The sequence below is a fragment of the Mchenga conophoros genome, linkage group LG23 (assembly GCF_057382185.1).
Source record: "Mchenga conophoros isolate Kocher_MC1m ecotype Shallow Benthic linkage group LG23, M_conophoros_male_GT1.1, whole genome shotgun sequence".
NCBI classification, from domain to species: Eukaryota; Metazoa; Chordata; class Actinopteri; order Cichliformes; family Cichlidae; genus Mchenga; species Mchenga conophoros.
The window spans coordinates 38,162,055-38,189,224 of NC_140547.1; the positions used below are offsets into that span (position 1 = coordinate 38,162,055).

Sequence of the window (27,170 nt, forward strand, 5' to 3'; positions counted from 1 at the left end):
CAGAGCCAGAGAGAGAGAAAGAGAGGCAGGGACAACAACATTAGAAAGGTATAGTAATCATCCACAACTATTTTCGGTTGCAGATGATAAAGGATTGAGAAAGTTTATTCATGCAGGTCCATATGACAGAGAATATGCATGTTCTTTTAGTTTTCATATTATAATTTATATTTAATTGTGTTGTGGTTTGCAGTGTTTTGTGTTCTTTTCACTTTAAATTTGTGAAAGGAAAAAGCTGAAAATTTAAATAGTTAAAAGTTGAAATGTGAATAGTTGATTTTTGTATTATATGATTTATTTATTACATTTTATGTGGAGTGAATAAATAAAAGTATATTTACGGTGGCCCCTAGAGACAAAGCACATACAAACTTCAAATCACGTACGAACTCTGAAGCATGTACAAACTCCAAAACACGTAAAAACACGTACAAACTCCAAAAACACGTAAAAACTCAGAAGCACATAAAAACTCAAAACACGTACAAAAGACAACAGAAGTGCTCCAGGATGCTGGGCGCAGTGTTGAGCCTTTGTTATCTTGTGGCTACACAAGCCAGCAAGTACCAACGACCGGATTTGGTGTGTGGTAATAACAGGTAAATGAACTTTTTTTTAAATTATTTGAATATATATATGAGTGCCTGTGTATAAATACACAAACAATACACACATGCTTTCAATTGTGTAATTTAAGTGATCTAGTAGCTCTGCTTTGGAAGTTCAGTTCATGCTAGAAATGTGTTTTGGAGTTTGTACGTGTTTTGTCTCTAGGGGCCACCGCATAATTTATATATAAACATATATAAATAAAACCACTTGTTTTTACGTTAGTAATTCCTTTTGTGCATAATTTTATATTATTGTTAATAATAAATTAATTAAAGCAACAAAACAACCTGAAGAGCCGGTTCGGAGCCGGAAGAGCCGGCTCTTTTTAGTGAGCCGAACCGAAAGAGCCGGATCTCTAAAAAGAGCCGGAAATCCCATCACTACTTTACACAACTGAACATAGAAAACGCCTAAACCTTCACCCCCTCACTTCCCTTCACCCTGGGTGAGAGTGGAGCCACCTGGTGGTCTGCCACAGTGTCAATTTTAAAAACCTAGGTCACAATTATTGCACAAGATTTCTGGAAAACTTGACTGATAGTCAAAGTCATCGATGAACTTATGGTGTATCTATTGAAATGACCTGCGACATGATTTCCTCCATTGGCTTGTTCTCGAGCTATCATATTCATAAAGTTGGGTGTCCAGCAGTGTCCCAACAATACCCCATTAGCATTTCAGCACTGAGAGGTTAAAAGGACGAAGGGCTGAAGAGACAAATTTTCCACGTTTTTAACAATTTGCCATTAGACTGGACTGAGTGGAATAGTGGTGATCCTTTAAATTCAGTCCACTTATTTAATTCAGTTATTTCTTATATAGTTCCGGTTCACAATAGTGAACCCAACAGCCTCAGAGATATAACACTACCTCAGTTGCTCCATATCTGCAAGTACTTGGCAACAGTGGGGGAGGAAAAACTCTCCTTTAACATGAAGAAACCTCTGGCAGAACAAGCGCATTTGAAGATTGAAAGGCATGTGGACATTTGAAGGGCCTTAATTGAGGTGTATGTTCGTCTACTTTGGACTAGAGATGGACTGATCCGATATTACGTATCGGTATCGGTCCGATACTGACCTAAATTACTGGATCGGATATCGGAGAAAAATAAAAAATGTAATCCGACCCGTTAAATATCACGAAAGCACCTCACAAAACTTGCAACACGCCGTAACTCGCCTCAGAACGTTAGCACGTCGGAGCAGTATGCATCACGTGATAGAGCGGCTGTGGCATGCGGGACCTGTCGGTGGTCTGGATAGCATTTGGAGCTTCACTAGCAACCCGGCATTTCATCTCCGACAAAGTTATCCCGAGAGAAGTAAAGCAAGTGTGTAAGTCCATCTCTGAATGTTTGTAAAGCATTCCTGCGTTAAGCTTAACAAACGATATATGGAGCGACTGCCTCTTCTTGCTGCTACTTCAATCATGAAACTGCTTAATGATCAGCTGATCGGCTTTTCTGTCGCGACTCCGTCTCTCTTGTTTATTTTTGGCCCACTTTGCACCAGAAAGAGGAAACCAGTGGATAAACAACAGCAGCACGTTTAAGCTTGATAAGCTGTTGTTAGAATTTATTTATTATTACTTTCTACTCGAGGATCTTTTTTCTATGCAGCTGATGGCTGGTAACTGTGCAGGGGCAGATCTAACAAAGTTTAGCCAGGGGGGGCCGATAGGGCATGAACAGGGAAAAGGGGGCACAAAGACATATTTTTCTTTTTTTTTTCTCATTTAAAATGTCTAGCTTTTAATAAATAATTATCTGACACCCAAAGTTTTAATTTGATGTAAAATATATAGAAGTCCATTACTGCATATAGTGACTATTAAGTCTAATATACCCTAGTAAGCTATAGTACTTTTTCCTTTGGGAAGGTACCATCTGTGCAGTCTGCAATTTTGTTGAAGAAAGATGTTGAATCTATTTAATATTTCTTGAAAAATAATTGATTTCTGTGCATTTTTTTTCACACTGCATCAAATTAAGGTTGATTACGTCGATTAAGCATCATGAGGTGGCGCGTGAGGGGTGGTTCCCCATTTTTTATTTATTTATTTTTGTTGTTGCTGGGAGTTGGAACCCTATTAGTTAGGTTGCTTAATATTTACGCTAAGTACTCTTTAAAATACCAGAATAGGGAGGATGGTGTAGGTTTAAGTTTATTAGATTGATCAGTATTGCTGAACTATGAAATATTTTTTTTTTGCATACAGGTATAACAGAATAGCTTTAGTGTAGTTGTTGTTTTAAACTTGAGTATGAACTTTATATAAAATGCAGCAAGATATTTAAAAAAACAGTTTTGTTGATTAAAAACACTATATCGGATTCATATCGGTATCGGCAGATATCCAAATTTATGATATCGGTATCAGTATCGGACATAAAAAAGTGGTATTGTGCCATCTCTACTTTGGACTAGCTTGACTGGCAGGCAGCAAAACAGAGATGTAAGGCAGAGGGATACAACTGGCACTGTTTCTTCAAAGGCACATACCTGAACTATTTTGGTGTTAATATCCCTGAGCCTGGTTCTACTGTAGGTTTCTTCCTGTTAAAGGAGAGTTTTTCCTTCCCACTGTCGCCAAAGTGCTTGCTCAAAAGGGGTCATATGATGGTTGGGGTTTTCTGTGTTTCCTTTGTATTATTGTAGGGTCTTTACATCATAAAGCACCTTCAGGCAACTGTTGTTGTGAGTTGGTGCTATATAAATAAAACTGAATTGAATTAAAAGTATGCTATACTTAGTGTAATACAGGGACAATACAAAGGTTAGATAGTGATTTCACTTACAGGTTTTTTTGCCCATTAAACACTCTTCAAATTGAAAAAAAAACCCCACCATAATATAATGAAAACTTCTTTGTAAATTATTATTAGACTGTCAACGAAACAATATCATCTGGGTGGAAACATAAGACAAGCAATCTACTGTGTACATAAATTAGGTCTGAGTAATCTCACATCATTTGTTTTGGTAGCTACTGATGACTGATTGATTTAAATTAAGTGGTGGGTTCAGATTTAGCTTTTGCACACATTCCAAGCCTCTGTATTCTTTCTTAATGCTGTTTGACTCATAGTTCCTCTTATTACACCAAGCTCTCCAAACACAGGCTCTCACTATCACATGTCAGCATTCCCTCCTTGAAACAGATGCTTTTGGGTTGTTGTTGTTTTTTACTGGGACATTTCCAGTTGTTGGTTTGATGCACACCACATGAATAATTATCCAAACATGCCGGGGATTGCACATGTGTCGACATCTACATGTTAATCTTCTTTATTAGAAAACAGATTAAAAATATCCAAACAATTACAGATGGCCAGTGTGTTTTTGGTCTTGCTCCAGTTAAAATGTTCTCTTTTGCAAACCAGCCATTGTTGATTCTGTCAGCAAGTAAATGGCCTGAGTGGGTTACTACATGCATATCAGCCTCAGAAATTTTGATTTAAGGCCAGCGCTTGACCTCTAATAGTGCCATTCACAAAAGATTTAAGTAGGAGAAGCAAACATATGTTCATTTGTGATTATCATACACTTTAAGTTTGGCTTTAAGCAAATAAAACTCCTGCAAAACCTTTTTACATCTTGATATCAAAGCATGCTTACATATCAGAGTGCGCACACACTGATTTCAGCACAGGTTTCTATTTTTTGAATGTGTGCATGGCATGTGCTGTTCAAGTCATATGCATTCCTCTAAGCCTGGGTGTTGTAATTGCCCAGCTTTCAGTGGCGTCACCACACTGACAAAATAAATCCGTTTTTCTTCTTGGTGAAGTATGTTCTCTGTCTCAGTCTGTCAGCACATCTCTGTACATGTTTATCTGTGTCTGTCTCTCTCTTGATGTGACCTTCCAACCTTCCATCCATCTGTCCAGCTTTCTACCTGCTGCTCTGTCAGCGTGTTTGTGTCACTTGGTTGACAGCTTGCTCTCTGTGCATCTATAAGTAATACTGGTTAGGTTGTCTATATGCGAGTCAGGTGCTTTAAAGGCATACATACATTATTTTTTGTTATCTTTGAATCCTCAAATTCATTCATCAGGGATCAATGCCAAAAATAGCTGAAATCACCTTAGAAAAATGATCAAGCTAGAACTATGACAGAAGTCCAGTAGATATAAAACAGTGTCAGGGACAGAGCCCAGTTTCATAGCAAATCATGAAGCAGTCACAAAAAAGCAATATATATTTGTTTGCAGTCACATTTTTATTAGTCTGTTTCTTGTAAGCAGTACCTATTTTGTCCAGATAAAGTGGGTATATTTCAGCATGGCAACCAAGAAAAGAGCTACAAAATGTATTTTTGTAAAACTAACACTTCAGTTTTAATGTCTCATCCTAATCAACCTTGATTTAGGTGAACTGGCTGACTGATGATCTGCAGTGAAAGTAGGGAGAAGTTTGAAGAAAGACTGGAGAAGTTGAGGTATGCATGGGAGAGAAGAGGAATCAGGCATGATTTGTGACAGAATGATAGGCTAAAGGGAGCAACCAAAAGTAGAAGACCCTAATCAAGTCATGCCCCCCTGCCCCCAACAAGGTAGCTTTTATAACCTTGCCTAACCAGGTAGTTAGGTGGACGAGGTGGTACCGAACCAAGAAACATGTTTTTCATTAGTAAATATTAAAAAATAGCTTAAACGAAGTGTGAAAATCTAGGATATGTATGAGCGGCGAAATGATTTGCTCCACCACCACCTACTCAAACATCAAAACAATGCTTTGTTCATCCTTTAAAAGTCACGTACATGGACACTAATCAGTACATATGAAAGGGAACAGATGAAAAATAGTGTTAAGAGGCACAAATAATGGTGGGAAATTGATGTTGGGAAAATACCATAAATATTGTGTCCAGAGACAAATAATTTGATTAGGGCCTTGGTACTGAAGATAATAATATTAATCATAAATCATAGGAGTGTATTTAAAATAGACAGTCAGTGTGCATTTAATTTTCAGACACTTAAAGAAAAGGTGGATGGTTTTGAGTACACATATATATATATACAATTTTTTCTTGTGTATCTAACTGTGCAGTTTATGAGTTCTCTGTAATAGCAGGGTACATTGCAGAGATGCTGCATGCAGTTCCAGTACTTTGAACTTCATTTTCCCCAGATTAAATTAAACTGGCCCACATTTATAGCTGACAGGCTAACTTTTCCCTTTAAACATCTTAGACTTAAATTCAGAAAATAACTCATATGGCCTCCAATCATCGTCGCTTCTTGAACGAAATTAACCGCTGCAGGCAGAAGTAAAGAAAAACAAAAAACTGCATGTGTTCTTAGTACTTTACCACCACACTCAAAATGTGTCATAAAGCAGTGCAACTATTAAAAAAACCCAGATCAGTTAACAAATGTAAAACAGCCCCACAGGAACGTTTGTGGTGGTTTACTCGGCGTAATGAGCTTTTGTAATGATTTGTTGTTCATCGTGAATCATGAATCACTCACAGATTAAGTACAGAGAATTTCAGATGCTGCAACTCAATGTGAGGTTTCAGATTTATTGGCTGGTCAACGTATAAAAACTATTTTCATGTCCTGGTGATCACTGAAATTAAATTTCAATAATACTTCAAAATAAATGACCAAGAGTGCTGCTAAGTGGTGGTGAAATTTCTTACGGATTATGGAAGGCTTATGGATTTCATTTCTGTCAGAATCTCATCTGAGGGTTGTCTTAGTACTACCGGCATCTGCATTGTCTGAACCAGCAGTGGCCATGTCGACATGATTTAATGTTGTTTTTGGCTCTGCTCTCACTCCTCTGAGTGTCACATTCTTTAGATGAAAACACTCTTCCATTCAGTTCACCTTTCAGTGTTACGCGGGTTCATGGAACTCAATCAGGATTTCAGTCGACCTTGTAAGATTGTGTAGCAATGTAAGATTTGAGGACATATTCCTAATTTTCATCCATAGTCCCTGTGCAAGGAGTAAAAAACAGAGTCATACTACATATGTACACTGTCAAAAAAAATAAAAGGAACACTTTGAAAACAAATCCAGTGTTGGAGAGTAACGGAGTACATGTACCGCCGTTACGTATTTAAAATACAAAATATGAGTATCTGTACTCCATTACAGTTACCGTTTAAAAAGGTGGTATTTAGAATACAGTTACTTTGTTGAAATAAATGGATTACACTGCGGTTTTTTCCTGTTTCATATGTTAGGCTATGCTCGCTCTATTTTTGGTAATTCCACGCCGGTGGAAACCCAAACAAAACACACATTAAGAGGCTCAAATGCCCGTGTCTCAATCTCGCGTCTCATAATGACGTGAAAAAGTTTTTTTTACAATGATTTAATATGAAGGCAATAGCAGAGTGTTACAGGCATCGCCCTAAAGCAGGGGTGTCAAACTCAAATACAGAGTGGGCCAAAATTCAAAACTGGAACAAAGTCGCGGGCTAACGTTAATATTTATTGAAATATATTTATTCCTCCAGATATAAGAATGAATCTTTTCTTATGGATTCAAACACGTTTTGCTGAAAAACTATATGAAAAACTGTAAAAATATGGAACAAGCAAAGCTTAATACTAAACAATATATATATTAGCTAGTGATGGGATTTCCGGCTCTTTTTAGAGATCCGGCTCTTTCGGTTCGGCTCACTAAAAAGAGCCGGCTCTTTCGGCTCCGAACCGGCTCTTCAGGTTGTTTTGTTGCTTTAATTAATTTATTATTAACAATAATATAAAATTATGCACAAAAGGAATTACTAACGTAAAAACAAGTGGTTTTATTTATATATGTTTATATATAAATATATGCGGTGGCCCCTAGAGACAAAACACGTACAAACTCCAAAACACATTTCTAGCATGAACTGAACTTCCAAAGCAGAGCTACTAGATCACTTAAATTACACAATTGAAAGCATGTGTGTATTTGTTTGTGTATTTATACACAGGCACTCATATATATATTCAAATAATTTAAAAAAAAAGTTCATTTACCTGTTATTACCTGTTATTTTCTACGTAGCACTTTTAATTCTTATCCCTACTTTTATTTTTTCATGTCTATTTAAGTGCTATTTATGACACTATGTTTGCACTGAAGCACCGCAGCAATTTCCTAATGTTGTAAACCTGCTCAACATTTGGCAATAAACCCCTTTCTGATTCTGATTACCACACACCAAATCCGGTCGTTGGTACTTGCTGGCTTGTGTAGCCACAAGATAACAAAGGCTCAACACTGCGCCCAGAATCCTGGAGCACTTCTGTTGTCTTTTGTACGTGTTTTGAGTTTTTATGTGCTTCTGAGTTTTTATATGCTTCTGAGTTTTTACGTGCTTCGGAGTTTGTACGTGTTTTGGAGTTTTTACGTGTTTTGGAGTTTGTACGTGTTTTGGAGTTTGTACATGCTTCAGAGTTCGTACGTGATTTGAAGTTTGTATGTGCTTTGTCTCTAGGGGCCACCGTAAATATACTTTTATTTATTCACTCCACATAAAATGTAATAAATAAATCATATAATACAAAAATCAACTATTCACATTTCAACTTTTAACTATTTAAATTTTCAGCTTTTTCCTTTCACAAATTTAAAGTGAAAAGAACACAAAACACTGCAAACCACAACACAATTAAATATAAATTATAATATGAAAACTAAAAGAACATGCATATTCTCTGTCATATGGACCTGCATGAATAAACTTTCTCAATCCTTTATCATCTGCAACCGAAAATAGTTGTGGATGATTACTATACCTTTCTAATGTTGTTGTCCCTGCCTCTCTTTCTCTCTCTCTGGCTCTGTTCCTGTTCTACTGAGTGTAACTACCGCCCCTCTCCCCTCTGCCCAGCGTAAAGCACAAGGCTCGCGTGCAGAGTGAAACGGAAAAAAAGTGCGAGAGAGAGAGAGAGGCTGAGAGAAAGAAAAAAAAAAAAAACCCCACGTGATGGCGATAAGGAGCCGGCTCGCGTCGTTCACGTCAAAGAGCCGGCTCTAAGAGCCATTTCGTTCGCGAACGACCCATCACTAATATTAGCTGTATAATACCAGTAGGCCAGCTCTAATAGTAATTTGGTATGGCTTCGCGGGCCAAATGTAATTAGGCTGCGGGCCAAATTTGGCCCACGGGCCAGAGTTTGACACCTATGCCCTAAAGAATGTAGCCTCATGGGTAGGGATGGGTACCGGTGTCCGGTGCCATTGTGGAACCGGTTCTGACATAAACGGTAGTAACCAGACCGAAAAGCAGCGCACAATTCGGTGCTTTTTTTCCCTGAGAAATCTAGCCAATCACTTCCTTTCCCAGGATAGTAGGCGGGCCCAGGTATGTACGGTTTTTTCTTTAGAGCGGAGCTAAAATGCCGAAGGCGAAGCGCTCGAGAGTGTGGCTGTATTTCACAGCAAAAGATATAAACTCAGCAGCCTGCAACAAGTGCTTAAAGGTAATAATGTGCAAAGGAGGTAACACCTCAAATCTAATGAAACACATGGTGTCGCATAGCGTTTTTTTAAAAGCCGAGAAATGCACCGCATTTGATAACTTGCAGCAAGACAGCACACCTAGCACATCTGCTGCGGTGCCTGTTCTCGGAGTTAGCAACATCCAAGAACCCGAAGAGGAGAGTCCGGCCCCTAGCCCTGCCGCCAGCGTAGCGGAAATGATAACTGATGATGATGATGGCAGCAGCACCCATTCTTCTCTGGGTGAGTATCTTAATGTTGTTCGTGTGTAATTTAAGTTGAGTAGGCTAACCACGTTATTACATTAATGCATGTAAGGTGAACTAGCAAACACCGTCGTAGTTACATGCGGCTGTCTTCTTGTTTGATGGCAGATACTCCCTTCATCCTGGCCAAAAAGGCTAAAATGACGAAAGAAAAAGTGGACGAAATTCACAGGGCAGTGACAAAATTTATAGTCAAAGATCTCCATCCATTTTCAACGGTGGAGTCACCATCATTCAGGTGAAAAATGTTGTATTACTCTGACATAAAAAATAGACTGCATAATACTGTAAAGGTTAGTATGTTCATAGCTGCTTAGCTTTGTAAGTCTTCTCTAAATATTATAAGTAAACTATATTTGAATAAAAGGTGAGCTATATGTTTCTTTTTCTTTTTTGTTTTGTTATTTTTCTTCAATTCAGGGAGATGTCCTCTGCCCTTAATCCGAGGTATCAGCCCCCATCCAGGGATGATCTATCCAACACACTTATACCTGCTTGGTATTGTGTGGAGAAAAGCAACCTTGTAGGAGCCATAATTGAATGTATTGAATTCTGATGATCACTGGGTTTTTATTTGCTTGGTTGTTATGGGAGTCACGTGGGTGCTAGCGGTGACATAAATGGGCGTTGTCAGTCTGTCATTCACTGGTTTTGATTTTGACAGAGAGGAGGGCTGGGTAGCCGTAGTTTTTGTTGACCGCTGCACAACATGTTTCGCTTCGTTATATTAGAGCCTGTGACGTTGTAAGAGTCTGAATCAGGAGCCGATGATACTACTCTGTAAAAATCGCAAAGCACTTTAATAAACAAGCAAACAATTCCACCTCTCGCATTATTGCGTAAAGTTGACAGCGCGTCAGGCAAATAGGCAGGCTTCATCCCCGGCCTCTAGCGACTGTGGAAGTCGCTACATCTTTAGTCAACAAAAAACGGCATTCTGGAGAAGCAAGCCGCAAGCAGGATCAAAAGAAATCAGATCAAGGAACCTGAAAGACGCCAAGTAAGTGCAGCGCATCTGAATGAGTGAGCCCAGCAGCACCGACACACCTGACGCAATTCTGAGGAGCGCAGGTAAGAATACCTGTGCATGTCTGGTTGTGGAAAAGGAAGCCACATTGCATTAGCGCTGAGATGTTCAAGAGGAGACACTGAATGGAATGAATGTTGGTTAAATGTGCAACGTTTTTGGCTGCGCCCTTGGAATGATGTCTGCGCTGCGTCTTATTAATTATGCTGCTTGGATGACGTTCAAATGGACAATTAAAGTGCCGTTACGTTGAAAGGATTTTATGGTCAAAGTCTATTGTGGCTTCCAGTGGATATATTTTAATGGATGATCACTGAAGATTAAAATAAATAAATAAAAAAAAATCATGAGTCAAGCAGGTGGTGATGATTGTTCCTCTAATCATTTGGGAGAAAAGAGAAAGAAAAATGACTGGAAAGGCATTGTTGAATAAAATCGAAAAATTACAAAATGAATGCAAAATTTATGTCAATAAAATGAAAGGACTAATACAAAAAATGAAAGCGCTCATGCAACACAATGAAAATCTTTCTCAAATTAAGCAGTATTTGGTGGATTTAAAGGCACTGTGTGAAAAGGCTTCAAGTTCACATGTTGAGGTGTCGTCTTTGGTGCCAGAGGAGGAAGTAATAAAACAAGAGGAATGGTTTTCAAGTATCATGAAATACACCAATGTGTTTTTAAATGAAATTCAGAACTGGATAAATCAAAGAGAACAAAATCCTGCTGTTCGTCCAAAGCAAATCAATTTATTGGAAAACAATGTTGCATCAAATACTGAGACAGAAGTGGAGGATGATATCAAGCCAAGTGATAGTGTTTCAAATGTTGAAAGCGACAAAACTACTTTATCAGGATCTTCAACTTCATCTGTTCGTATGAAAGCTGAGGCAGAGTTGGCAGCTTTAATGATAAAGCAGAAATTATTGGATGAGAAACATGTACTGGAAGAAGAGGAGGAACGTCTTCGTAAAAGAAAGGAAAGGCTAAAATTGGACACTGAAATTGCTGAAAAAATGGCTACAATAAATGTCCTTAAAGCTCAAAGTATAACAAGCAAAAAAGGATCTTTAAAAGTTTCAGATGGAATGAATTCATACATTTTCCATGAAAGATCTAAACAAACCCTTAATGTTGATGCATTGGAATTTATACCTCACATTTCTGCAAAACAAAATTCATTGACTAATGCTGAAACTCAAAACAGGAGAAAAGATAAAACCCAGGAATGTGTCATGCAACAAGCCGTGCTGACTGAATCTTCTCAAAATAAGCATCCTCGACAATATTCAGTTATTCCTTCAAACCCATCTGATGCAAATGGACAAAATGACTGTTATACAAATGGTATGGTGGAACCGGAACCACAAAATGATGTTATTGGAATAATGACTAAACAAAATGAAATAACATCACTCTTAATTTTTTGGAACAGTACACAAGAGGCCATGCAAAGGAATTGGTGAGAAGCGGTCAACAAATGAACTCAGATCATGGTTATCGCAAGGCAAAATCACTGTTAAAGGAGCACTATGGTGATGAACAGAAGGTCGCAGCTGCATATCTGGACAAGGCACTTTCATGGCCATCAATTAAAACAGAGGAAGTAAAAGCTCTTCAGAACTACAGTTTGTTCCTCAGGGGATGCTGTAATGCAATGGAGGAGGTGCAGCATCTGAGTGATTTGGACATGCCTTCTAATATGGTGAACATTATTAAAAAATTGCCGTATAAATTTAGGGACAAATGGAGAAGCCATGTTTGTGACCTGCAAGAAAGGCATAAAAGAAGAGCCAAATTTATGGATATTGCAGACTTTTTGGAGAAGCAAATAAGAATATTAACTGATCCTGTATTCGGTAATATACAAGATTCTCCGCTTTCTTTACCAACAAAAGGAATGAGTAAAGCCAAGTATCAAGGCAGACCTGGAAATAAAGGAACAAGCTTTGCCACCACTATGCAAGTTGTGGAGAGTACACCTAAGCCTACGGAAATGGAAATGAAAAATAATCAGGTTGGAAGGAACGTCTGTATTTGTTGTGGAGGAAGACACATGTTGGACGTCTGTGCACAGTTGGGAAAAATGGCTCATGAGAAGAAGATAACCTTCTTAAAGGAAAATGGCATCTGTTTTGGCTGCTTGTGTATAGGACACATCAGTAAAGACTGCCGTAAGAGGATTTCCTGTTCAAAATGCAGCCGGAAACATCCCACCATCCTGCACAAAGAAAGTTCACCTTCTGAAAAGACTGACAGGAACATGCAACCGCATGTGAACACACTGGTGTCGAGTGGTCTTACAGGGGCTGGAGACCAGGACTGTAAACTGCCCATTGTGCCTGTCCAAGTAAAGTCAAAGAAAGGAAGCAACATTATTACAACATATGCTTTTTTGGACCAAGGGAGCACAGCAGTTTTCTGCACTGAGAGTCTGATGCGCAGACTTCACCTTGAGGGAAGGAAAGGAAACATCCTCCTCAGAACCATGGGCCAGGAAAGAATTGTGAGCAGCAACACTTTATCAGGACTGGAGGTTGCCGCTCTTTGTGGTGACGAATTTCTGGAACTGCCAAAAGTGTACACACAGGAGTCCATGCCTGTACATAAAGGAAATATTACAACACCAGGAGATATTGAAGGATGGGCACATTTAAAACACATAACCTTGCCTCAAATAAATGCAGGAATCGAACTTCTGATTGGAACGAACATTCCCAAAGCCTTGGAACCTCTGGAAGTGGTGTGTAGTGTTGATGGAGGACCGTATGCCGTAAGGACAAGGCTTGGCTGGACCATCAATGGACCACTTTCAGGAAACTGTGAAGCTACAGGTGATCAGAAGCATCCACAAGTTACAGTCAACAGAATTTCTGTTGTCACGCTGGAGGAGCTTTGGCAGCAACAGTTCAAGAATGACTTTCCTGAGAGCAAAGTTGATGAGCAGGTTGGATTGTCAAGAGAGGATCAGAGATTTCTGGAAATAGTGACTAACTCTGCCAAATATGTGGGTGGTCATATCCAGATAGCATTACCTTTTCGGAATGCCAGTATCAGTATGCCAAACAATAAGAAAGTTGTTCAACAACGTCTGCGCTTTCTACAAAAGAGATTTGAGAGAGACACAGTGTTTCATACTGAGTACAAAGTCTTCATGAATGAGCTTCTGGCTAAAGGTTATGCTGAAAAGGTCCCGGAAGAGGAGATGAATCGCAATGATGGCAAGCTGTGGTATATACCACACCATGGTGTTTACCATCCGACCAAGAAGAAACTCAGAGTTGTGTTTGACTGTGGAATGAGTTATCAGGGAACATCTTTAAACTCCCAACTCTTACAAGGACCTGATCTTACAAGCTCTTTAATAGGAGTGATCACAAGATTCAGGAAGGAGCCAGTTGTAGTTATGGGAGATATTGAATCCATGTTCCATCAAGTCATGATTCCAGCTGAAGATAAAGATCTATTGAGATTTCTCTGGTGGCCTAAAGGTGATCTGGAACAACCAACATCTGAATACAGGATGAATGTACATCTCTTCGGGGCAACTTCGTCACCAAGTTGTGCCAACTTTGCACTCAGAAAGTGTGCGGATGACTTCGGACATCTCTACAGTGAGGAAGCTGTGAAGAAGTTGTTGCACTGTTTTTATGTGGACGATTGTCTTCTGTCCGTTGAAACTGATGAGGAAGCAGTGTTAATGTACCACGAGTTGGTTTCTTTGTGTGCCAAAGGAGGATTTCTGCTCAAAAAGTGGATCACCAACAAGCCTGCAGTGCTGGAATCAATTCCTGAAAGTCATAGAGCCACAGGAATGAAAGAGTTGAACATGGAATTGGATTCCTCAATGATCAAGCGAGTTTTGGGCGTGGAGTGGTGTATAAAATCAGACTCTTTTAAGTTCAAGATTGTGCTCAAGGACAGACCGCTCACCAGAAGAGGAATACTTTCAATTGTCAGTTCTATCTATGATCCTCTTGGAATGCTAAGTCCTGTGGTCTTAACTGCTAAGAAAATCCTAAGAGATCTATGCCAGGAAGGAATCGGCTGGGACGATAACGTACCAGAGCTGTTTTCCAAAAGATGGTTAACATGGCTCCAGCAGCTCCAGCTATTGAGCAAGTTTGAAGTGAGTCGTTGTCTGAAACCTGATGGATTTGGAGAAATCACGAGTGCTCAGTTGCACCATTTCTGTGATGCCAGTGAGGATGGGTATGGAACAGTGACCTACCTGCTGATTGAAAACATCTGTTCAGAACGACACTGTGCGTTTGTTATGGGAAAGGCTCGCGTTGCTCCTCTTAAATCCTTTACCATCCCGAGGATGGAGCTCATTGCAGCAACCATGGCCAGTCGATTGGATGTACTCTGGAGGAAAGAGCTGCAGATGGAACTTCTGGATTCTGTGTTTTGGACAGATAGTGCTTCTGTTCTTAAATACATCAGGAGTGAAACTTCAAGATTCAAGGTTTTTGTGGCCAACCGAGTTTCACAAATCTTAAGAATTTCATCTTCCTCGCAATGGAGATATGTGGACACTGCCAGTAATCCAGCAGATATGGCCTCAAGAGGAGTGAAAGTCGATGTTTTTATGAAGAATACAAAATGGTTGTCTGGGCCTCAGTATCTTCTACAATCTAGGAGTGAATGGCCTGTCTACCCAGATGACATCAGTCTGCTTGCATCTGATGATCCTGAGGTAAAAACAGTTGCCACAGTGAGTGTTGAACAAGCTGGAGAAAATTCTGTTACTCGCTTGTTTAAACATTTTTCTACCTGGAGGTTCACATCACGGAGGAACCTGGGAGCGACTGATAAGACTGGTTCGCAAAGTACTTAATTCCATAATGAAAGTACAAAACCTGGATGAAGAAGGTCTTCATACTGTACTTTGTGAGGTTGAAGCCATCATTAACAGCCGCCCAATTACCAAAGCCTCAATGGATCCTAACGACCTGGAAGCTTTGACCCCTAATCATCTTCTTCTGTTAAAGACCTCACCGATATTACCACCAGGAGTATTCCATTCCACTGATATGTACACACACAGAAGATGGAAACAAGTCCAATACATGTCTGAATTGTTTTGGAAAAGATGGGTGAAGGAATACCTACTACAGCAACAGGAACGTCAGCGATGGATTGGAGTAAAAAGGAACCTCATCGTGGGAGATCTGGTTCTTATCATGGACAGTTCGGCACCTCGAAACTCTTGGCCAATGGGACGTGTGATAAAGACTTTTCCTGACCGAAGAGGATTCGTTCGTCAAGTTCGGATTAAAACTCAGACTAGTTGCCTGGATCGACCTATTACCAAACTGTGTCTACTGCTGGAGGCAGATCACAGTCAAAGACTTCTGGGTCCAATTATCAGACTTGGATTGTATTTGGACATAAAATGTCTCTCATTTTTTTTCTTTAAAGATAGACTTTAAGATTACCTATAGGATTCCTGCGGGTAATATTGAAATACAGTAAATGCTTGACTTTTCTCTGCATGTTTTATGTCTCCTACTTGGTTAATTATGGGTAATTATTAGAAGGGATCCTAATAATTAGGGGCTGGTGTGTAGGAGCCATAATTGAATGTATTGAATTCTGATGATCACTGGGTTTTTATTTGCTTGGTTGTTATGGGAGTCACGTGGGTGCTAGCGGTGACATAAATGGGCGTTGTCAGTCTGTCATTCACTGGTTTTGATTTTGACAGAGAGGAGGGCTGGGTAGCCGTAGTTTTTGTTGACCGCTGCACAACATGTTTCGCTTCGTTATATTAGAGCCTGTGACGTTGTAAGAGTCTGAATCAGGAGCCGATGATACTACTCTGTAAAAATCGCAAAGCACTTTAATAAACAAGCAAACAATTCCACCTCTCGCATTATTGCGTAAAGTTGACAGCGCGTCAGGCAAATAGGCAGGCTTCATCCCCGGCCTCTAGCGACTGTGGAAGTCGCTACAAACCTCATCCAGAATTTGGCACAGGTTAACAAGGTCGCTATCACCTGTGATGGATGGACCAGTATTGCTCAGGACCATTTCCTCACAGTGACTGTTCACTACATCTACAAAGGCAAAATGAAGCAGAATGTGCTCAGCACTGAAGCAGTTTATGAGTCACAAACAGGTCCAGTTGTCGCTAAAGAAATATCAAGCGTTGTGGAGCAATTTCACTTGGGAGGGAAAATAATTGCTGCCACTGTAGATAATGCCTGCAACATGGATGTTGCTTTGAAAAAATTGGACTTTTTAAAAGTGGGATGCTTTGCTCATACCCTCAACCTGGCTGCACAAAAGGTGTATGACATTCCTGCAGTTTCCAGCTGGTGTGCCAAAATCCGTTCAGTTGTGGTGTGGCTCAAACGTTCATCCTTGAGCAAAACTGTGCTCAGAGAAAAGCAGCGAATCCTGAGTAAGTAGCACATGCAGTTACATATCAAGAAGTATTGTTATTCATATTACCTTTTTTATAGTAATTTAAAATATGTTTGTGTCTATCTGTGCTTTAGATTTGCCAGAGCATAATGTAATTCTTGACGTTAAGACGCGCTGGAATTCTCTCTTCCTAATGGTGGAGAGATTTATGGAGCAGTTTGATGCAATCCAGGTAGCTGCTCTGGATCAACGGCTGAGGAAGCCTATGGAGAAGTGAATGACATGAGCATCACTTGCAAGAGCTAAATAACGTCATTTACCTTTAACATTGTGAAAATTTTTCAACAGACTAGAAAGGTTCACGCACACTGATTTAATCAAGGCAGAGGAGTTTATTAAGTGCATGCAAGTCCTGTACACGTCAACCATGTGTGTCTCAAGTGACAAGTCACCCACATGCAGCCAAATCATCCCCATCCTGGCCAAGCTGGAGGCACATTTCAGCCGATGTGATGAAGACAGTGTTTTCACCTCTTCAATAAAAGAGAAAGTCTGGGGTAGTCTGCAGAAAAGATATCAGGTATTTGCAGACAATGTCAATGCGCATGGAAAATAGGGTTACCTTTTTTCAGTATCAGCTCCTATGTTATATCTTGTTTTACTTAAAGGATGAAAACCTTCAGAAATTTCTGAAGGAGGCCACGATGATGGACCCACGTTTTAAAGGCAGGCTAGATGGTGAGGCAGCTACTGACATCTGGGACAGGTTGGAGAAGGCAGCAGTTGCAAATGCCACAGTAGCAGTTGCGCAGGTATTTTCATTGTGTGTGTACAATCTTGTCCTTTTGCATCATGATGTAGTTTCTATGTTGAAGGAATGCTCTTTTACTATCTGTGTGTCCATAGCCTCCCACTGAGGACCCCAAAGCACACAGCGAGGTGGATGATGCTGACATGGACAAGCCAGAAAAATATGTAATTTCAGATTTTTTCTAACACAACCACTACATTCTAAAAGTGATCTTTATTTATTTTGCAAACCTCACACATCTTTTTTTGTTGTTTTTCAGCTAAGTAAGGTCCAAAAGTCACCCTTAGAAAAGCTGTTTGAGGATGAAGACAGAGAGCTTCAACAGGCTGCTTCTCAAGCGGGTAGAGTCCCCTCAATCACAGAGCAGGTACAGAAGGAGCTTCAAATATACAAAAGACTGCCAGGAATTACCTCTGGACAAGACCCTGTGGCCTGGTGGTGGAGTAAGAGGGATACACTCCCCAATTTATCTGCCCTATCAGAAAAATACTTGTGTGTCCCAGCCTCATCAACGCCTTCTGAAAGAGTTTTCTCTTGTGCTGGGCATGCCATCAGCCAAGAGCGATGCCGTATAGCTCCAGAAAAGGCTAATATGATTATCTTCTTGCAAAAAAACTGCTAAACATCACAGGTTTCATGACAAAGTTTGTTTTCAATTGTTTAAGCACTGGTTCCAAAGACGTTATGTTTTATTGACAGAAAGGGCTAACTTTGTTATAATTTTGCTTAAAAAAATTACTGGGGAAAATAAAAACACAAGAGGTTTTTGGACGAAGTTTGTGTTCTTTATTCTTTAAGCACCGGTTCGAGCACCGTTTAAGCACCGGCACCGTTTCAAAAGTACCGTTTTGGCACCGGTATCGGATAAAACCTAAACGATACCCATCCCTACTCATGGGCAGTGCAGTCCGTGCTGCAGGGAGAATGGACTGCCATACCTGTTATGTGTCTGTGAGCGAGGGAGGGAGAAAAAAGAGAGTGGAAAAGTACGAGTTGTCACTAGAGCTGGGCGATATAAGATTTTTTCATATCACGATATGTTTTTTTCATTTCAGGCGATAACGATATCTATCACGATATAAGCCAAATAACTATATTTGTAAGATTTAAATGTGCCGTTGCTCACAAGTAAAATGTGAAATAATCAGCAGCTTGTTTTTATTTAAATATTTATTTCCCATAATAAGTTCAACAGGGTAGATGTACTTAAGGAACATGAGACTTTTTCAGATAAATAAAGGCAAATATTGCAAAATACACAAAAGGCAGCCGCTAAAGCGTTTAAGTTTCAAAATAGAACAAACGAAACAGACGACTAAATTGTCAATTCCACTTAGAAACAAAATATTAATTCTAAAAATAAATCTTAGTTTGTTTTACAGAAGAACAGACAAAATTGACTAACTTTTGTCAATATCAAATAAACTGAGAACTAAAAGGAAATTCTCAATCTCTCCTTGTTGTATAGCTTAGCTTTTCAAACAGTTTTAACAGTTACTTTAGTCTGACAAAAGCCGAATGACGAATTAGCGCTTCCAGTCAGAGACTGAGGCTACGTCCACACGTACACGGGTATTTTTGAAAACGGAGATTTTCCGTTTTCGTTTTAAAAAATAATCCCGTCCACACGTAAAGGCAGAAATGAAGGAAAACGCTGCTATGAACATGCCAAAGCAGCAGGTGGCGCTAGATTCCTAACCGTGCAGAAATGTTGGCCAATCAGAAGTCTAGAAGCCTCGGTGGGAAAAAGTAAACAAAGCTGGGGCATAGAAGCAGAACCGAGTGGTATGTGTGGAGGGACAGTAACTGTGTGTATATGTAAGCATTTAAACACTGCAGAGAGTAGAATTAACAGTAACAGTATTGTAGAAATTCATTTCACCGAAACAATAACGTGGCGCACAGTGTGACGTCAAAAAATGCGCACACCTTTGACGCTGCGTTTTCTCCGTTTTTCTAGTCCACACGTAAATGCAAAAACGAGTTTTCAAAAATATCCACCCTGGCTGGAGTTTTTAAAAATCTTCGTTTTCAGTGACCAAAAACGCCGTTTACGTGTGGACGAAAGGTGCAAACGCATAGAAAAATCTGCGTTTTCAAAAATACCCGGGTACGTGTGGACGTAGCGCATGCACCAGTTTATTGTATTTCCAGACTTGCTTTCGGCACAATTTACAGTGCACGCTACTCTGTTTTTTGTCAGACTTGAAATAGCCAAAATACCTTCACACTACGGAACTTCTATGGCTCTTCCGTTTGACAATCTCTCCGGCATTGGAACCATCATCTGTTTTCTCTTCGGTAACCTTCGGTCACGCTCGGTTGATTTTTCTAGTCGGCACACTAATTTCCTCCATTACCCGGGCGGTACGGTGGCTGGCTGCTTCCCAAACAAATACACATGTGCGGCTTGGCACTTGTGCTGTACGTAACAAGTCACGTGACGTGACGCTGCGGCTGTGATTGGTTCGGCTCTGCGCTACTTAATTTGGATTGGCTGGTTTTTTTTTGTTTTTTTTTTGTTTTTTTAAGAGGACAAGAGCGGCGAGGTCTATCGCGATAGGTTAATTTTTCTATCGAGAAAAAGTTATATCGCGATACATATCGTTATCGTTCTATCGCCCAGCTCTAGTTGTCACCGAGCAGAAACGGGAGCTGGAAGCATTTAATAACCACTGCAGCCAAAAAGAGTGCCTGACGAGCCCAGTTGTAGGTAAGCTATTAAGACTCGACTGTACACTGTGTTCGTGTTTTCCTCTGAAACAATAAGTTCCGTTGGAGCAGCCTTTCAACGCCTCTCTCTGTCTCTCGCTAGTAAAGTTGACCCAGACAACAAAGTAAAGCTAGTTTTCAGCTACAAGCCTGACACGAACCCGACGTATTAGCCAGAGGTCCCTTTACTACAGTTCGGAGCCGCGGACCTGTTTTATATATACTGAATAGTTTTCTATACGAGATCACTGCAAAAAGTGCAGCCTTACCTAATGTCCACCCTACTGTTACTCATTTTATATTAAGATTTAAAAATCTAGTTGCTACTGGTATGGCGAGTAGCTTTCAGCAATAGTAATAAATCACACAGCAATAGGACATTCATTAGTTGTAAAAAACCATCATAATATATTAGGTAATCCAAAGTATTCAGAATACATTACTCTCATTGAGTAACATATTCTGTAATACGTTACAGAATACATTTTGGGGCATGTATTCTGTAATCTGTAGTGGAATACATTTTAAAAGTAACCTTCCCAACACTGAACAAATCAAATGTGAATGGGAAGAAATCATGCTGGATATCTGCACCAATATGTACTGGGAAAAGATTTCACACTGATGGAAATGATTCAACTTACAGAGGGTGAAAAACAATGTGGTACGCTAGTCCAGTTTGCTAAAATTTCATTGCAGCAACACGAAATGGTGCTTGTTTGCATGTCTGACAACGTCTGCTGCCACCAGTGACACTGACCCCAGCTGAATGTAAAACTAGTGAAAAAACAGTCAGAAAAGATGAGGAGGGCCTTTACCTGTAAAACCGTTCCTGTTTTGGAGTTGTGTCAGTGTTGCCTCTCTAGTGGAATTGTTGTTAATTTCATTAACACCAAAGCAGCTGAAACTGATTAACAACCTCTTCTGTTATTTAACTGTCAGATCAGTGTCCCTGATGTTTAACTGACTTATTTTATTTCATTTACCCTAAACCACTGTTCCTTAATAAAGATGTACAGTAGAGTTACTCTTACTGCAGTGAGTCATTTCAATATTAACTTCCCATTGCACAGGAAAGAGAAGCAAAGTAGGTCATAGGATATGATGGATATTTTTACTTATAAAAAATAAACATTATTACTGATCAATTCTGATGTGCATTATGTAGTTGAGGTTTGCAGGGAAGAAGGGAAAACATAATGAAACAGAGTGAGATGTCCACACAAGTTACCTACACAATCTGTTTAGAAGTATGACTCAAATGATTAGCCAGTGCGCTGCACTTTCTACGCTGTTGTTTTACATTGGAGTTATTATTATTTCAGTTTTTCTGATTTTATGTTAACCGGCAGCGGTCACGCAGTGCTCAAATCCATGACAAAAACACAACCTGTTTGTTCAAGTGCAGAGTATAATCCTTCTCTGTATCATAAAGGCTGCTATCTCACAAACAGATACTTTGTCTTTCAGCTCCTCCACCTTAATTCGCACGTGCACACACGCACGCACGCGGACGCCAGCAGACACGCTGTCCTCCACCTCCCACGCCTCCTTAATGTTTTTTGCCACAACAGTTGCCATGGTGTCTCGGCTCGCCCGCTGCGCTGGACAACAACAGGGACGTGTGTGTTTCTGTGATATCGTCTATACGCATGTGTCAGCATATAATAGGACGCGCTAATGTTGTCTAATAGTGCAGCTTATACCCAATAATGTGCTGTGATTCTTCACAAGGTAATTGTATTTGAATACATTTCTGTAAATTTGTGCTGTGTGATGTATTTGGTGGCTGCAGGAAAGTCAGAAATAGCCTGCACTTGTTGCCATAGCGCCACAGTAGAAGCGTCTGGGTCATTATGGGACGCTGGGAGAGTGACATGACATCAGCATGCTCACATGGGCTGAGATTGGAGATACAAAGTCACAGGGTTGGCGGTGGTTCTTAACCACACATGTGAGCGATGAACACTACGATATCACATATTTTCTCTTTTTTGGGTGTTCGAAAGACTTTCCCACAAATTCAAACATTCTTCTTTTATAGAAGCTGACAGTACGTGAAGAAAACAGCAGCCCCACGCGTGCTATAATACGTCAAGAGAGCCACCATAGCAAAACCTTACTTTGTCTTCTTGCCGCTTGTCGCTGACACAGTTCTGTCTGACGTGGGAGGTTCGGACCAGCTCTTGACTAACAGCCGTTAAGGAGATTTTCTCCGGCGAGCGAATATCCAGAGACGCTCGAGAGGAGGGTTTGGAATAGCTTGAATAGTAGAATAAAATGTTCACTGACTGATGTGACGCAAGTGTGTTTGTTCAAGCCTCTTCCAGCAGAAGGATAGCTTCACTCTCTGCACATTTATCCAAACACATCGGATGGGCCCTTGTGTGTATTTGTGCACCAGCTTTTGTGTGTATGACTCTGCCATCATGGATATCTGAGATCTGTTAGAGCTGAAACACTGGATGTTTGGACAGCGTTTGAACTCGTTTTATATGAATTCACACAAACAAACCTGTCCTGATGCTTTAAAGTATTCTCAAGTCTTCTTGAGTCTCCTCAAATCCCCTGTCATTCCAAAGATCTAAACATTCTTGTAATTGTGTGGTCTTGAGCAACAGTCCTTAGGTTTTATGAAGGTCTTTCAAAGTTTTTCTTTGGACTTTGGCAGCTTTTATACTCATTTTCAGTCCAGTCCTTATACCTGACAATTTTCAGAGGAATGTTCCTTTGTCTGTTACGCCACCGGACACTAATCCATGTGTCATTCAAGGATAAAAAATGTACTTACTTAAGGGATAAAAGTTTTGAATCTATACAATGGGCAGGTTCCTACTTAGTACTTTTCTACTTGTGCACTCAACTGACTTTATACAACTTGTCTCATTTACATGGTTGCATCAAACAGCAACTTGGAGTTCAGCATTTTCACCAAGGATACTTTGGCATGCAGACTGGAAGAACCAAGGATCGTACCTCCAACCTCATAATTAGTAGCTGCCATGCTCTACCTCTTGAGCCAAGGCCACTTATACATTGCAGATAACTAGGCAAAGTCTAAGTGACTAAGCAATCTCTTGCAAAAGCATGCAAAGCATGTTGAATTTACAAAAAATAAGCCATAAAAGAGTATTTCTGCACCAACAAGGTGTTCCAAAACAGCTATTAACTGAAAATTAACAAAATTTCTCTAAACAGTTTCTTTGTCTGACATCTTGCACTCCAAATCTGCAAGTAGAGAGCCATTTCAGCCATCAAAACACAATGAAATCAAATTAAACAGTTTTGTATTTCTTATAATGACTTAGCAGTATACCCTGGGTGTTGGTGGGGTTAACATCCAATCTGATCCTTGCCTGCAAATGTATTTGCTTAATGTTTCCATTTGGTTTTTGAATTACTAATCATACAAGCACCAGGTGCAGAAGCACGGACACAGACAAAAAAGGAGCTGAATGGCTGTTACTAACATACTGTACCTGGCTCCCGTTGCCTGTATTGTTCTGCTTATTTTCACCACTATGATAATCAGCTCAGTCTGGTCACTGCCGCACTTTCCCATGCAAATCAATTTGTCTCATAAATTTGAAGGTATCAGGTGTTTGTTTATGCCAGAATAGGCCAAAGCCTTCTGTGAAGGAGCTAAAACAAGGAGGTATCTTAGAGACTGTTGAGATGAGAAATACTTCCCTCCCTCCTCCCTGGAGTCATATCTCTTTCTCTGTCACGCCTACCATCTTCTTTCTTTGTGTTTAAAGTCATCCATCTCTCTTCTGTGTGCTGTGTTTGCAGTACACCCTGGCCCACATCTTCCGACAGCAGCTTCTTTCATTTGAAGAATGGAAAACAACAGGTAGCATGAAGCAGAGCAATGCCACAAATGCAATTAAAGCCACAAGAAGACAAATTTCTCCAGCTTAATCGAGTCTGCTGCGATGATAAAAGTAGAAGCTGCAGATTTCTCCCTTTGGTTAGGCCTCCTGTGGACTTTGAACTCAGTTTTACTCTTATGTTAATAACAAATTAGCACAAGTGACACTGCTTTAGCATACCCGTCAATTGTGTTTATGAGAGTGTGTGCATTTGCATGTATTTGGATTCTTTGCATTTTTCCAATATTCCCTTTTTACAACTATGTGTGCATTCCTACACTTGCAGGATTGCAGGATCAAAGAACATGCTGATATGACCTGTACAGTATATATTTGCATAGCTGGATACACAGAACATAGACGTGTGTGATCAGAGCAGCATGGAAGTCACCTGGCCTGAAGCATATCAAACGGTTACCAAAGTCAGAGCGAGCGGCCTCAATTCTTCTCAGTTCATGGTATAAATATTTAGCCTGCTGTATAAACACAGCAGCGTTTGAGAAATGTGCTGTTCACAAATGAAAGCAATGCTTTTATCCTTTTACTGATAATATGGGTGAAAGACAAAACTGTTGATTCAACATGTGCAGCTATTAAGTATGTGTCTCTGCTACACTGTTAGCAAATTATCAGGCATTATCAGAGATATTATGCCGTTTTGTTTATGTGCGATCCAAATTCGCCACACAAAGAAAGCTCGGAGTGTTGTAAAATTCTGCCCTAAAGAAATACATCGATTTTCCCCTCAGCATTTCCACTTCAGAAGTACCTGATACGCCTGTCCATGCAGAAAGGCGCCTAGGGTAGCAACAGTGTGCCACTGTGCTGTCTGCAGTCTATAGCTTATTTAAGATGTCCTACAGATGCATACATTTCTGTTAACTATTAAAGAATTACAAGTATCTTTTTAGGAAAAGAACAATAATTTAGGACAGTGCAGTTTGTAGGACGCAGGTCACACAGATACTACTGTGAAGAAGATATGTTGCAGCGTGAGCTATGTCTTATAACGTCCTGTGTGACATTATAAGACATAGCACATTTAATGGATTTGTGCCTCCCGTGCCTCTGATAAGGACAAGCAGAAGAGAATGAATGAATGATGGATGGGGTTGGTTATTATTAATAATAATAATGATGATAATAATAATAATAATAATTTAACTAGTCATTCAGATGTGTTTATTGAGCCTTCTCACAAAAAAACATAACAAATTAAATATCAGTTTGTACTGTATATATGAGGTCCTTTTTCTATTTTAATTGATCACTGATGTGTAAAAAATCCCAATTCATGTCCATGAAAATGGAAAAAATTCATTCATTTTCATGACTATTTATCCTAACTGCCAAGATAGCTAACTGCCAGTTATGATAAATAAAAAGTAATTGATATAGAAAGTTTTACCAAATAAATTAAATTGTGTGTTGACAATAATTATGACAGCTCCATAATGTTCAAAATGAATATTACATTTCCACAGATATTTAAATCTTACAGGACTTTAATCTACTGATTTTTGTTTCTTATCATGAGTTTCCCAACATTACAAAACCATTACAAAAATTTGCCATTTTATATAGAAACAGCTATTTTCAGTTGAGTGATACTATAGTAACATAGGCTGATCTTAGTTTCCTTTAGCCCTGTCCCTGCAGTGGAAAAGAAGTGTGTTTTTGTAGCCAATGCATTGTAGAATTTTTATATTAATTTGCTCTCTTTTCGTCAGCTATGTCTGGCTGAACCTTTGAAGTAAACATGAATACTCTCCTGCACTGGGTTTCTAGGGAACACTTTTTTATATTTTATTTTTGCAGGTATGTAGAAGTACTGGAAAGTGCTGGACTCCATCAGAAATCAAGTGTTTCATAGTGTTGCACTTGCATATACACAAACAATGAGCAGACATTTTTGTCAAAGTTCCATCCCTATTTTTTTTCCAAACTCTGCACTGCTGGATAATCACAGCATGAAACAGACGTGAATCTCATGTGAATGTTTTTTTTCTCTAGTAGAACTAAGCCTTTAACAATGTAAATCTTTACAATATAGTAATAATAATGGATTGCATTTATATAGCGCTTTTCGAGACGCTCAAAGCGCTTTACAATTTCACTATTCATTCACTCTCACATTCACACACTGAATGGAAGCAAGCTGCCCAGGGGCAGACTGATAGAAGCGAGGCTGCCATATCGCACCAACGGCCCCTCTGGCCATCACCAGTAGGCGGTAGGTGAAGTGTCTTGCCCAAGGACACAACAGATAGTGCTGGGGATCAGACGGGTTTCCCAACCCCCTGAACCACGGTTTCCCCACAAACCACGGTCGCCCCACAAATAATGCACAATAAATGCATCTTTTTAATATGGGAATGGCTGGTATCAAGGTAGGTTGCAAAGTGGCGTGCAGATGTTGCAACATTTGCAGGCAGGCTGCAGCAGTGTATATAATATGTCTAAGGTGTTTATATAAGACAGATCTCAATCAAATGCATAGAAGAGTGTTAACTGAACCATTTAGCAAATGTAACTCAAACATGGATATTTTTCAGGCAATATTTTCAGTTAAAGATCAACATACAGTATGCCTCTAAAGTGTATTTACAGCAGTAGGAATCAAATCTCTAAAGCACATCGGGATAAACATATCAGGCTATCACTGGGTTTGGTCTTTCATGGGATTCATTAACAATAATAAAAATGCAGATTATCACCAGTCTCATCCATCAGCAAGTTGACCTTCCAGTCATCCTCCCAATAACAGGCAATTTAAAGTCTCAGCATTTTCTTCACATTATTCTGGCAGCACATTGGTATGCTCCACTTGTAAATTGTTCAGCTGCTTTAACAATTTGTCCAGTAAGAATGCTTCCAATAGAACTTGTCTACAATGACTTTAAACATTTACTTTGTCTGATTTGGATTTCACCACTGAAACATCTAAATATGGAAGAGCAGAATAAACTTGGGATTTTTTAGGCACATACACCCAAAGACACATGAAGGTTTTATGTTCTGAGAAGGTTAATTTCC

The 27,170-nt window shown here is 39.7% G+C and overlaps 2 protein-coding genes across 3 annotated transcripts in view; one reads left to right on the forward strand and one right to left on the reverse strand.

The window, feature by feature from the left end:
• Positions 1-27,170, reverse strand: part of LOC146547770 (rho GTPase-activating protein 6-like) — a 136,002-nt gene that overhangs the window by 68,300 nt on the left and 40,532 nt on the right. The gene's annotated exons all lie outside the window — the stretch shown is intronic.
• On the forward strand, positions 17,167-18,288 carry LOC146547771 (zinc finger BED domain-containing protein 4-like). Its single transcript, XM_085265451.1, has 4 exons — positions 17,167-17,319; positions 17,408-17,551; positions 17,646-17,714; positions 17,810-18,288. The coding sequence occupies exons 1-4, from the start codon at positions 17,167-17,169 to the stop codon at positions 18,170-18,172; spliced, it is 729 nt and encodes a 242-aa protein (XP_085121577.1). The 3' UTR covers positions 18,173-18,288.